We start from the raw sequence: 12,402 nt of genomic DNA, 5'->3' as shown, positions 1-12,402 counted from the left end.
CTTTTAACAGGCCCTATAAAAAGTATTCATCCCCTTGGCTGTTTTACCCGTTTACTGATTTAATAAATCAGTCATGGTTAACATAAATGGGCTTTTTTGACACTTTTTTTCTTACAAAACCCCTTTATAATGTCAAAGTCAAAACAGATATCTACAAAATATAAAATGTAAAATATTCACCTCCTTGTAGTCAGTATTTAGTAGGGTCACCTTTGGCTGCAATCACAGCACTGAGTCTGGGTGGATAGGTCTCAATCAGGCTTGCGCATCTGGACACTGCAAATTTATCTCCATTCTTCTTTGCAAAACTGCTTAAGCTCTGCCAGGTTGCATGGGGAGGTGTGTGAACAGCCCTTTTCAAATCCAGCCACAAATTCTCTACTTTGACTCCAGAACATTCACCTTGTTGTCTTTGAACCATTTCTATGCAGTTTTTCTATATGCTTCAGGTCATTGTCTTCCTGGAAAGTAAATCGTCTTCCATAGTTCTCTTGCAGACTAAATGAGATTGCCCTCCAGGATTTTTCTGTATTTTTCCTTTACCCTCTACCTTCACAAGCCTTCCAGGGCCTGCTGCCAAGAAGCATCCCCACAGCATGATGCTGCCACCACCATGCTTCACACTGGGAGTGGCGTGTTTGTGATGATGTGCAGAGTTTGGTGTCCAAACATAAAGCCTTGTCTGATGGCCAAAAAGCACATTTTTTTTTCAATAAACATGGAGGAGAAAAGGTTCATTCATGACCTAGAGTCAACCAGCCTCCCTCACTTTGAGGCAGCTCCTTTTGATTTCATATTTGCAGATATGGCTAAAACACACTTCAGCTAAGAGTATCTAATTTGACTGACCAGCTGTGTTTCACTTGTACATCAAATGGCAGCCAAATTAAATAACAGACAAGTAAAAAACAACTGATCATTAACTTAACTTTTTCTTTTTGTTTTGATCAAGATTAAACCACATTAGTAAATTTAATGGCTTAATTCCGTCTGATCAGTATTACAGAACAGACACTATAAAGGACAGACTCACTGGCCAAGTCACACAGTTGGTTTGTTAGCAGGGACCTGAGTGAGCAGAATACTGGAGGGAATTTGTGATTGGCTGCCCTTTAGAATAATACAGAGTACAGATGCTGTCTGTCTCTATGCCCATTTGCAGAGAACATTTAATTTTTTCACAGTCACACATGACCTTTAAAACTCCAAACTCTTTAATATCAGTTGTGATATATATTCTATGGTGTTGCATTTGATTTTGAATCCTGAAAACTCAAAGCTTTCCTTGTCCCCAAAAGGTCTGATTTATTTTGTGTTACATAATTCAGTTAATGTTCAAGACAAAATTCACTGAAGGACATTTACAAAACAATTGGGATAAACTAATTTACTAAAATAATCAGTGTCTCTTAATCTTTTTGTTTGCCTTTGAAACACAACACTTGTGGTTTAATCCTCACATAATGAGTTTTTTGCACAGCTAATCTTCATAAAACTCTCCAGCATTTCCACATTAAACCCATGCTATCACAGCCTCTTCAAACATCTGCTTGAACTGACTGCTTTTCTCCATCTGTGACAGTTTGCTGCATTTGGATAGCTCTGTAGGAACATTAGGACATAAATAGAAAGATAACTCCACAGTGCTCATTAATATTAAAAGAGGTGCGACTGTTATGGCAGCAAATCGAACAATAAAATGTTTACACCCACATTTTTGGAAATCCTAATTGCACCTGAATATCCCAAAGGTCCATTATTTATGAATGAGACTCCCTCTGTGTGTGTCCTGTTTTTACTTAGTCACATATTTCTTATTATTTAAGCCTGAATTACCTTTGCATCAGTAGCATTTGATCTATATGAAGAATATTGTACAGTACATTTAAACCATATCCAAACCAGGCCTTGAAACACAACAGCCCCAGAGTTTTCAGATGCTTACACTCCTAAGAGCTCTAACATTACATAACATGACACAGATCAGCTCACCATGGATAATCTGGTGAGGAAGATGCACACAAAATTGCAGCACAGTAGTGGGTCACGCACAAAAAATCTTTGGATAAATCCAAAAACTAAATGTTGAGACAAAAAAGTGTTGAAATATGGAAGAATTTAGATTTTCTGCCATATAATAAGTACTGTTAAAAAGTAAATGTGCATGCTGATCAAAGTGTTCTTTGCGCAAAATAATATCTGTCAAAAATACACCATTACCTGTAATGCAGCTCTAGGCAGACTTTAGGTGAGACTATATTCTGCTTGCTGTTTTTTAATCATTCTCTTACTATGCTCATACATGCTCTCCTCCACAAATGCCCATTCACTGTCATGCTATCATCTGTTCAGATCACCTGGTCAAATCTATCCAACAAACAAACAAGCAGCAGCAAGAGCTGGTGCAGTTATGGAGGGAGAGATTAGCGTGGATGCTGCTAAAGCATAAGTTTTATCGGAACTTGACAACAATTCTTCGTTAAAAGAAGAATAAAGAACAGCAGTGAGTTGTTTTCTTTTCAAAAACGACAAAAGTGGAGTACTTACATGTCTATAGTTGCCATGTTTCCCTTTACTCCTCGGTAGCTGCACATGCGAAGCTCAACAGCGGCTACGTCATGTGTTTTGTTGCTCTGATTGGCTGGTAGAGATGTGACAGACAGAATGTTCACCCAATCACACTCTGAGTTTTTTTTCAAAGCCTCTGCCTTTTCTCAAACGTTTCCTATTGAAGCTTTCTCAGATGGATGTGTGAAACACATCATCTGGCGTGTCAGGTTACAAAGCCTAGGGTCAGGTCAGACTATACAAATTGGGTTTTAAGCATCTGCAACATCACAGCCAACTGTTAGGCCCAAATCTCACGAACTGCTGAGTGTGGCTTGTCGTGTGACTTAATTGACAATGCACCCAAGACACCCCATGAACAGGATTCTAAAAGACTGACCTCAGAATTTTTCTTGCATCTTCCTTGTAGTCTAACACCCTGACGTGATGACAAAATCATGAACCCTGTTTCCTATCAATAGGATAGCATTTGCTCCGTACCATTCATTAACCAGAGTGACAATATACAACTCCCCTAACACACCTTGTTTTTCTTCCAGGGATCTTCTAGCATAGCAAGGCTAAATGGGCTAACTTCCTTGACATGTAAACATATTTATACCTGAAGTTATATTGAAGGATACCCAGTCCTTATTATCCTATTAATGAAACATAGATACAAGTCTACAGTTGTTTCATCTTTGTTGTCATCTTTTATTGCAGTTTGATCAGCCTTTTAATCTGATCAGCCTCAGATGACATCATCAGCCTCAACTGACATCAGCTAAATGGTAAACGGACCTGAGTGTATACAGCGCTTTTCTAGTCATCTGACTAACCTAATGGTGCATTTCTTTTGTCCTTGTAATTTGAAATTCCGAGTTGATCTCATCAAAAATTCGCCCTGAACACTCTGCACTCATAAGGTGGAGCAACCCTGAAGGGTTCAATTACCAAAGACTTTGATAACGATTCAATATCATATCGAGGCTTGAGTAAAATACATTATTAATTCATCTACTAGCCTCTCCTGATTGATGTTTAAACTAGTAAAGCAAAAGAGATGTACTTCAGACTGAACTGAAAAGAAACAGATGCATACTCATCGTATATGGGAGAGCTAGAGAAAAAGGAAGTATGGGGAAAAAGGAAAGAGAGGGGGATGCATGCTCATCTTAATCCTGTCACCAGTGCGATGAGGATAAAGTTTGCCTATTCCATCATCTGGGCTAAAGAGTGCTCTGACATATTTTTAGTTTCAAATACTGCAATTTAATGAGGTTAAAATGACAAAAACCCTTCAGTAAGGGTATACTTCCCTATTCAGTTTTGTTTGAATCATGAAACATTTTTTTACAGTTCGGATAGCTCTTTTTATAATTGCATTATCAAATAATTTCACATGTGTTTTTTACTTCTCCAGCTATCCTTCTTAACCCAGGTATTGTCTTAGAGTGGCTGGTTGCAGACAATGTGGTACTTGGCATATCTTGTTGTCTGTAGGAAAGCTGATCAAACACCCTAACAACTTTTCATTTTTATTGATATTCAGGGAATTATTTAGTAAAAAAAAGACCCTTTCCGTTCTCATTACAAATGTAAATGTATTTTAATAGTAAAAAAAAATATGCAAGGGAATGAAATAAATAAAAATGCTTTGCTTAGATATATGAATAGATGGAATAAAAATAACTATTGAAATGGAATTTAATCTGTTTTGTGCTGGGCCTAAAAAAAGTTAAAAAAAAATCACAGACTGTGTTCAATAATAAAAAGATTTGATTGAAAATGTAAACAGTTCTTTAAAGAAGCCCCGCCCTCTCATTTATGCACATGCGCGTTGTTGCTCTGAGTCACATGACACCCTGGTTCCGTTTCCTGACAGCAGCTTCAGCTCGGTGAGTTTTTGCTCAGTGATTACAGAGAGATGGAGTTTCTGTTCTGGACTTGTCGCCCGTCAGACAGAACCCGTTTACAGATGAATCTTTCTGAAAGCCCGTTACCAGCACAGAGTGACTCTAAATGTACTTTAATGATATTAGGCGGACTAGAGCAGCACAGCGGTGCAGGAAGCGTCCAGTTTAGCTTAAGCTAAAGAGACACTTTAGTTTGTTACAGTTTTGGTCGTCAGACAACATTAAATGTCACCATCTTTTTGACTAAAACTATGTTTCTTTATTAGGACGGTTACTCTGACACAGCTGTTACGTTTGTTATTCGGCCGTTTCATTTCAGACTTCATAGCAGTGGCTCAATTCAGGAAATAAATTACCCTACATTTCACATGATGCAATTCAAATCTTGTCATAGAGGAGCAGTCGAGCTTCTAAATTGACATAAGTTGTCATTCAGGCTGTGCTGATGTTTAACATTTATTTTCAGTGACATGTAGCATGTCAACACATTGTTAAAACAAATGAAATGAAATTAGTGTTTATTATGATTTGTTATTATTAGTGCAGTAAAGCGTGGTGCCATCAGTGACAGTATATCTTTTAGCCTTATCTAACACTCAAAATGATTGTAATCACCTTTTTGGGCTTATTTTTGTAAAATAATCTTTTTACAAATCCAGCACAGGGTAGCAGATTTTCATACACACAAGCAGAGCTTATCAACATGATTTATGAGGAATAATTGATGAATGTGCTGCCATTAGCTATATACCGTACAGTGTGCCGCCATTCATCAGTGAGTCACTGCAGACTAATCAAGAAATGACCCAGAAATATGTCATTGTCATCTAAATCATGTGCACATGAGCAGAGGATTAGCTCTGGGGTTAATTTGATCCTGACTCTAAATTCTTTAAATGTGTCGCTTATAAGAAATTGTTCTACAATTAGAGGAAGTTTTTTAATATTTTTGAACATGTTATCATGGTGACAGATTAAACAGGTAGCCTGATTATACAGTTTTATTTAGAGATTAATGTCCTGTGTATGATGGACTGTTGTAAACAAATACAACTCAGTGTGAAATTGAATCTTCTGACTGTGTGTTCATGATTTTTGCTGAAAAAAATCAAAGGGTGAAAATATCCTTTTATAATTTCCCTATATCTCCAGGCATGACTTTACCTGCTAAATTTGAGCTATCTGGTCATCCCTGTTCTGGTTTGAATAATTTCTGTTTACCCTATGCATCCTTAACCTGACACGCCAGATGGAACACATCCATCTGGAAAACCTTCAATACTAAGCATTTGGGAAAGAGCAGAGGATTTGAAAAAAGTGTGATCGGATGAATGTTCTGTCTGTCATATCTTTACCGGCCAATCAGAACAACAAAACACTTGATGTAGCTGCTATCGAGGTGTGCGTGCACAGAGGAATAACGCAAACCATGGCGACTGTAGACATGACAGTACACGACTTTTTTCGTTTTTGAAAAGAAAACAACTCACTGCTGTTCTTTGTTCTTCTTTTAACGAAGAAATGTCGTCAAATTCTGATAAAACTGGCGCTTTAGCAGCGTCCACGCTAAGCTCTTTCGCAATAATTGCACCGGCCTCTTGTTGCTGCTTGCTTACGTCATGACTCCGCCGCGCCTGAAAGTACTGCCCCTCATCACAGATTGGTCCTGTCACTTTCTAACCAGACCCAAACGGTTCAGACGGGAGCTTTGCAAGATGAATTCACCAGTGAAAAATAAGGAAACGGGCGTATCCATCTGCTTTACAAGGTTAATGCATCCTCCCTTCCATCCATATTTAATTTTCCCTGCAGATTGCAATGCAAAATCACTGAAATGTAAAGTATAACTTGATTTTTTATATTTAAACATTTCAAATAATAAATGAAAAAATGCACTCAGTATTTAAATGTAAGTATTTATTAATTTAACTCATAATTTCTATTATCAGTAAAGTGCTTAGACACAAAATGAAGAAGTCAGAAGATATCAAGCCTATATCTTTTAAATCACTTTACATCTTTAGTTTGAACACATTTCAGCTGTTTCGTCAAGATTAACAACAACAGTCTGCCCCTCAAAAATCTACATTTGTTGGCAATAGTGCATTGTGTGTCAGCTAGTTACAGTGCAGCTGCTTAGGTTGCAAGGCAACATTGTTGGTGACAGGGAATCCTCCTTAGGCCAGATTGTCTCATTTTGGTTTGATCTGAGCAGTGTACTGGCTGGGTCCTGTGTGGGCTGAGTCCTTAGAAAGCTGCAGCCTTAAAAGGAGGCATACTCCATGAAGTGGTGTTATAACATTGATTCATAGAATCTCTCTCTCTTTTTAAGTGGGTGACCCTGTGAAGTAATCACCAGTTTTTACAGTCTGCTCTGCTGCCTGAGGACACCGTATCACAATGAGTCAACACAAGCAATTCAGCACCACTCATGCATGTCGAGGGAAATGAAGGGCTGCAGAGCTTGGCCTTGGTTAAATTCACTGTGAAATGAGCTTGCAGCCTTTTTTTCTTCTGATCAACGCTACCTGTGCCATGTAAGCAGGTCACATCATCACTGAACCATCTGCTGGAATGCAGCATAACCAAAATGATGAGGCAGACAGTTTTTTTAACTCCTCTTGTTGTCCTTGTTCAACAGGTGAGGATGAGCTCAGGCAATGGGACCAGAAAGAAAGCCAGCAAGCTGCACCACTTCAACAACATGGTGGCGTTGGATCAGGACACACAAACTGAGATTCAGAGTCTTTTTAGTAAAGTTAGAACCTATGTGAAACCATCCGATGGGGAGTGGTGCCTCCCAGACCCGAATGCTGCTCTCAGACACTCTGCAGAGGAGCACAGCCGGCTGCAGGACCTTAAGGTATCACTGAACGCTGTAAAGAACCAGCTCAGCGATAAGAATGTCCAGGTCTGGCACCAGCACACCAACTCCACAAATCGAGCTGGGAAGGTGATCTCTGCAGTCCGTTCTGCTGCTGGTGCTGAGGTCTGCACCCAGGCCTGGTGCAAGTTCTATGAGATCCTGGGAACCTTCAGTCTTCTTCCAGAGGAAGCGCTTCAAAATGGAGAGCTGAACACAGTCCATCTGTGTGAGGCTCCTGGAGCCTTCATTACCGCTCTGAACCACTACATCAAAACCAGCGAGTCCACACGCTACTGTGACTGGAGCTGGGCCGCCAACACTCTCAACCCCTACCATGAGGCTAATGGAGGGAGCACCACCATCGCAGACGATCGACTGATTGCCAACACGCTGCCCTGGTGGTTCTTTGGTTCAGATAACACAGGAAACATCATGCTGCAGAAACATCTGCTGGAGCTGCAGGTGTTTGTGGCCAACATGCGCAGAGTGGACTTGGTGACAGCAGATGGAAGTTTTGACTGTCAGGAGAACCCGGATGAACAGGAGGCGTTGGTGGCGTCGCTTCATTACTGTGAGGTCACGGCCGCTTTGCTGCTCCTCAGCCCAGGTGGCTCTTTTGTTCTGAAGATGTTCACCCTGTATGAACACTCCTCTGTCTGCCTACTCTACCTGCTGAACTGCTGTTTCCACTCTGTCAACATCTTTAAACCGGCAACCAGCAAAGCAGGAAACTCTGAGGTTTACGTTGTTTGTCTGAACTACAACAGGAAAGAAGACGTGAGGCCTCTGCTTTCAAAACTGATACGTAACTACGGGCCAAATATGGCTGACAGAGAGGCACTTTTCCCAAAATCTCTTCTCCCAGAATGGTTTCTGAAGCAGCACGAAGAAGTGAGCTCATACTTCCACGCGCTGCAGGTGGAGACGATCACAGAAAACCTGCATCTGTTTGAAGGAATGAGCGAGGAGCTGAGGCAGAGGCTGGACTACATCAGGGATTGCGCAGCTCAGGAATATCTGCAGCGTTTTCAGGTAAGAACAGGAACTTGTCATACTATATAACCTCCAAGTTAATTCCTTAGTCCTGAAACAGCAGCCAACAAAACAAACTTACCTTAAGCCTCATATCTCACGGTCCTCATCAGCAGGTGGAGTTTCCTTGGTTGTCCTTTGTGTCTTGATGTTCAGCTTTCATGCATTTTCTGAGCACTTAGGGGACTTTTTTGTCCATGTTGACCTAAAAGTGAATTAATGAATTAAAAATTGATGAAAAATTCTTTCTAGAGTGAGCCACTCCTCTTTCAGCATTCAGTTCAGTTTTAGTCCTTTTAAGACATAGTGTCCCAGCCTGAAGTATGGGCAGAAAAACATAGAACAGATATTAGATCTGTTCGATTATGAACCTCACTGTAACAGACAAAATAAGACCTTTACAGAATCATGTCCAAAATAGTCTTCTGCTATGTTGTACATCAGTTCATGTTACAACTTCCTCTTGAGGCTCTTACCAGCTCAACGACTGATTAAAAAGGCCCTGAAAAATGTCCTAAGAGGTTTTTTAGTCTGATACTGTTGCTTTTAACCAATTTATCCCTACTGGCAGTAATAGTTGCCAAAGTTCATGATTGTGGATGGATTTCTTCCTTTTTATGCATGTTTTTCTATCAATGATTTTGCTTATTTGTGCTCTTTATAATCCAACATTGGTATCTGTCTGTGTAGGTGAGCTTCCTCCCCCGGAGTCGGTGGATCTCTCGTAACACAGTGAGTCCTGCCTGCTGCAGCACCTCAGCGGGCCGGCCTCTGGGACAGAAGAAGCAAACAGGCTCCTTCAACGAGCGCAGGGAATTACAAACCCTGAGCTGGAGGGAGCGCATCAAGAGGGGTTGCTATGTCACAGTGATAAAGAGACACCACACTGAGACTGATGGGAGCAGCTGCACGCTGGAGGGACCCCTGACTGAGTGTCAGGTGGATTCTTGGTATGTTATTGTTGGAGCTGCGCTGCCTGCGGTCAGAAACTCTCCATTCTGTGACGGTGGATTGTTAAACCACCTAAATGAAGCCCTCATGGACACAACAGTAGACTGGACTCACATACCTCCCTGTGAGTCTTGTAGCGGGGTCTCTGCAGCCTCCATCCTGTCTGAAGTTGCAAGTCTCTGTGAGAATAAGAAAAAGCGACAGTGTCTGGTGTTTGGCAGCCGATCCATCTGGGGTGAAAACCAGCATGAGGATTTAGTGTTAACATTTTCTGCTGAGCCTTCACTCCCTCAGAGAGGCTGTATCCTGCTGCACGACGGGGAGCCGCTGTACCAGCAGCAGCTCATAGCCTGTGTCCTGTCCTCCCTGCAGAGCCTGAACTCTGGGGATGCTCTGCTGTTGCCTGTGCTTTCTGCCTTCACCCGTGTCACAGCAGCTGTTGTTCTCTGCCTGCATGTGTGTTTTCACTCAGTTACATTCAGGCATCCTCCACCCTCAGGCGTAGGGACAGTTCTTGTATGTGTTGGCTTCTGCCCTGAATCTGCTGCACAGATACTTCCTGTTCTCACTGATGTCCATGACTGCATGGGTCAATTGTTCAGAGGAGAGGAGAGGTCAGGGAAAAACCTGCAGTCCGAGTGTGGCACACAGGTGCTGCAGTTTGTTACCATGGAGGAGCTGCTCACAGGAGGACTGACAGAGTTCTTGTGGACGATGAACTCTGAAATCATCCAACAGAAGCTTCATTTGCTCATGTAATCACAGTCTAATGAGCTTCCAGCAGTATGTCACTGAAGTATTTTTGATATTAAAAGAGTTCATTTTGCATTACACTCCTCCAATTCTGAGACCCACAGACAAGAAAAAGATAAAAAGCAAAGGAATAAGAGATTTTATTTTGTTTACAAGTATGCAGTACAGAAACACCCACTAACAGGCAGATGTGTTGAGTTTAATGATGCAGGGACATTAATATGTACTTTTTGGCTCTTTAAGCATTTACTCAGAGAGGAGGACAGTGGACAGAGACAGAAACAAGGACGACAGAGTTGGAAAGACCAGACTTTAACCCAGGCTGTCTGCACACATGGGACGCGACCCAACCACCAGGCCATCCGTGCTCCAAGATGTTAAATAATAACTATTGTGTTTGACATACCACATTAAGTTCGTATACTTTACGTTAAGGTTGCACCAGAAAGTGAATTAGATACTTTATCCAAGGAATATTTCAGCAGCTTAAAGTGACACAGGAGCTAAAATGTCCCAAGAGCACTGTAAGTAGCTGACCACTGAAGGAGGGTGTCATGCAGGCAAAGTTTTAAGTAAATAACTGCCAATAATACGAGCCAATATATTTTATTGCCAAAAGCAGAATCCGTTTTTATGCTGTTTAATTTGTGATAAATAAACTTCACCTCTGAAGTGCTTAAACAAGCAGTGTCATCATTATGTGGTTTGTCTTCCAGACAGAGCTGGAAGTTAGTTTTCAGCCATAAAACGTCCTGTTTATTGGATGTCTTAAACAAAATATATCTATTCATATACTCATAATTTAACAGCTACAAACACAACAAATACTATTTTTCATTTTCTATATTCATCAACGTACACTTTCAAAGTGGTCAGGTCCTGTAATGACACCGTTTATAACTGAACATTTAAGTGAGGAGACATTTTTAGCAGCTGCTATTAGCTAATTAAAAGCTGTTAAAAAGCTTATTTTGTATCTAAAATTCCTTGGATAGAGACACTCCACAGTGAGAAGATCAAACAGAAAGACAGACTGATGACACAAACTTTCAGTGCATGAAAATGCAAATTTCTCTCAGTACTTGATCAACAGAAGTCATGCGTGACTAAATTCACTGAGGATTTTGAGGAGGTTGAATAAACAACAGTGGAGCCCTGAGCACCAAACCTCCTGTCACTCACAGATGGCTTGTGTTGAAACCCACATCACAGAGACCCAGGAGTTTTAGCCTAAAGTGCCTGTTAGATTTTACAACATGCATTTCATCTTTCAGTGTTGGAGATCATTTTTATCTGTTGCCACCGTGCAGTTTACCGCCAAGTTACTGTTCAAAAATTAATTTCTTTTTGTATCGTCCAGCCTGTCCATATAGAAAGTACAGCCTATGTTCACTGAAGTGTTTTTATTCAGTATGAGTTTTATAAAAAGGGAGTCAAACTTATCCATTTGGCTTTACTAATAAAAGATCATGTTTTAGTTTTTCATGGTTTTGTTTGTTTTTAATATCACTACAATGTTATTATGGAGTTTATTTTCTTACTAAAAATAAAAATATGTTCTGAGTGATAACACAAAGCGAAAGTTTTCTGTTCTCTGAAAAAACAAATCTCTATTTGTTAATACTGTTTCAGAGATATTCTGCAATTTATGATAAATGATATACGTAAAATACCATATGGATACAATACAATGTGATATCATTCAGCTACCACCACAGCACACAAGTCTGGGTTGCAAGCATGGCAATGCCACTGGAAGCTTATAAGTCATGTACCTCATCCAAATACAGAATAAATCACATTGATCTTTTCATGTGATGAGTAAAGAAAGGGCCCCATATTTGTTAAATGCTGCCACATCCTTCAGACTGTTAAAATACTTATACAGCACCATACTTTTCATAGTTTTGCCCCCTGTGGACCGATTTTGCTGAAAGTGGGATCTGTCATCAGGCAGATCCATCTTGCAAACCTTCAGACTGAAGTGTTTGCTCCCAGTCTGAGAATGACCTGGCCACTCGGTTTAATTTGAGAAGAACTAAGTGGTAGCTAAGGTGGGGTTTAGCTGCAATGCAAGCTGGTAAACAATGGCCACCATTGAAGTGATAAGCCTGGATGTGGTGGCAGAAAAAAATAAAACAATCCGATTGGAAGAGCATTTTTCAAAGAAGAGCAAAAAACCACACTGAAAGCTTTTACCTAACAGAAAGATTTTTTGCTCCTCTCTTGACTGGTTTTGGCAAGAGTTTGATTCACCAACTGGATCCACTGATGGTGAACAATCATAGCTGCTGCTTGTCAAGCTAATGTGTAGTTTTTTCACCAGGGTTGCGTCTG

General features: G+C 40.5%; 1 protein-coding gene across 2 annotated transcripts; it reads left to right on the top strand.

The window, feature by feature from the left end:
* The first annotated feature begins 4,405 nt into the window (after positions 1 to 4,405).
* Positions 4,406 to 11,587, top strand: cmtr2 (cap methyltransferase 2). 2 transcript variants are annotated; one of them, XM_041792909.1, is made up of 4 exons: positions 4,406 to 4,445; positions 6,796 to 7,000; positions 7,105 to 8,361; positions 9,052 to 11,587. In XM_041792909.1, exons 3-4 carry the CDS (start codon positions 7,111 to 7,113, stop codon positions 10,069 to 10,071), a joined length of 2,271 nt encoding a protein of 756 aa, XP_041648843.1. In that variant the 5' UTR covers positions 4,406 to 4,445; positions 6,796 to 7,000; positions 7,105 to 7,110; the 3' UTR covers positions 10,072 to 11,587. The 2 variants fall into 2 exon arrangements, with proteins under 2 accessions (XP_041648843.1, XP_041648852.1); XM_041792918.1 differs by lacking the exon at positions 6,796 to 7,000 and having other exon boundaries at positions 4,432 to 4,445.
* Positions 11,588 to 12,402: the final 815 nt, after the last annotated feature.

Source organism: Cheilinus undulatus, linkage group 1 (genome assembly GCF_018320785.1).
Source record: "Cheilinus undulatus linkage group 1, ASM1832078v1, whole genome shotgun sequence".
NCBI lineage: Eukaryota > Metazoa > Chordata > Actinopteri > Labriformes > Labridae > Cheilinus > Cheilinus undulatus.
This window is presented reverse-complemented; position numbering and strand designations above follow the sequence as displayed.

Coding starts and splice junctions, on each gene's coding strand:
- cmtr2 (XM_041792909.1), top strand. CDS start 7,111: ATGAGCTCAGGCAATGGGACCAGAAAGAAAGCCAGCAAGCTGCACCAC. Junction 8,362..9,051: donor AATATCTGCAGCGTTTTCAG/GTAAGAACAGGA, acceptor CTGTCTGTGTAG/GTGAGCTTCCTCCCCCGGAG.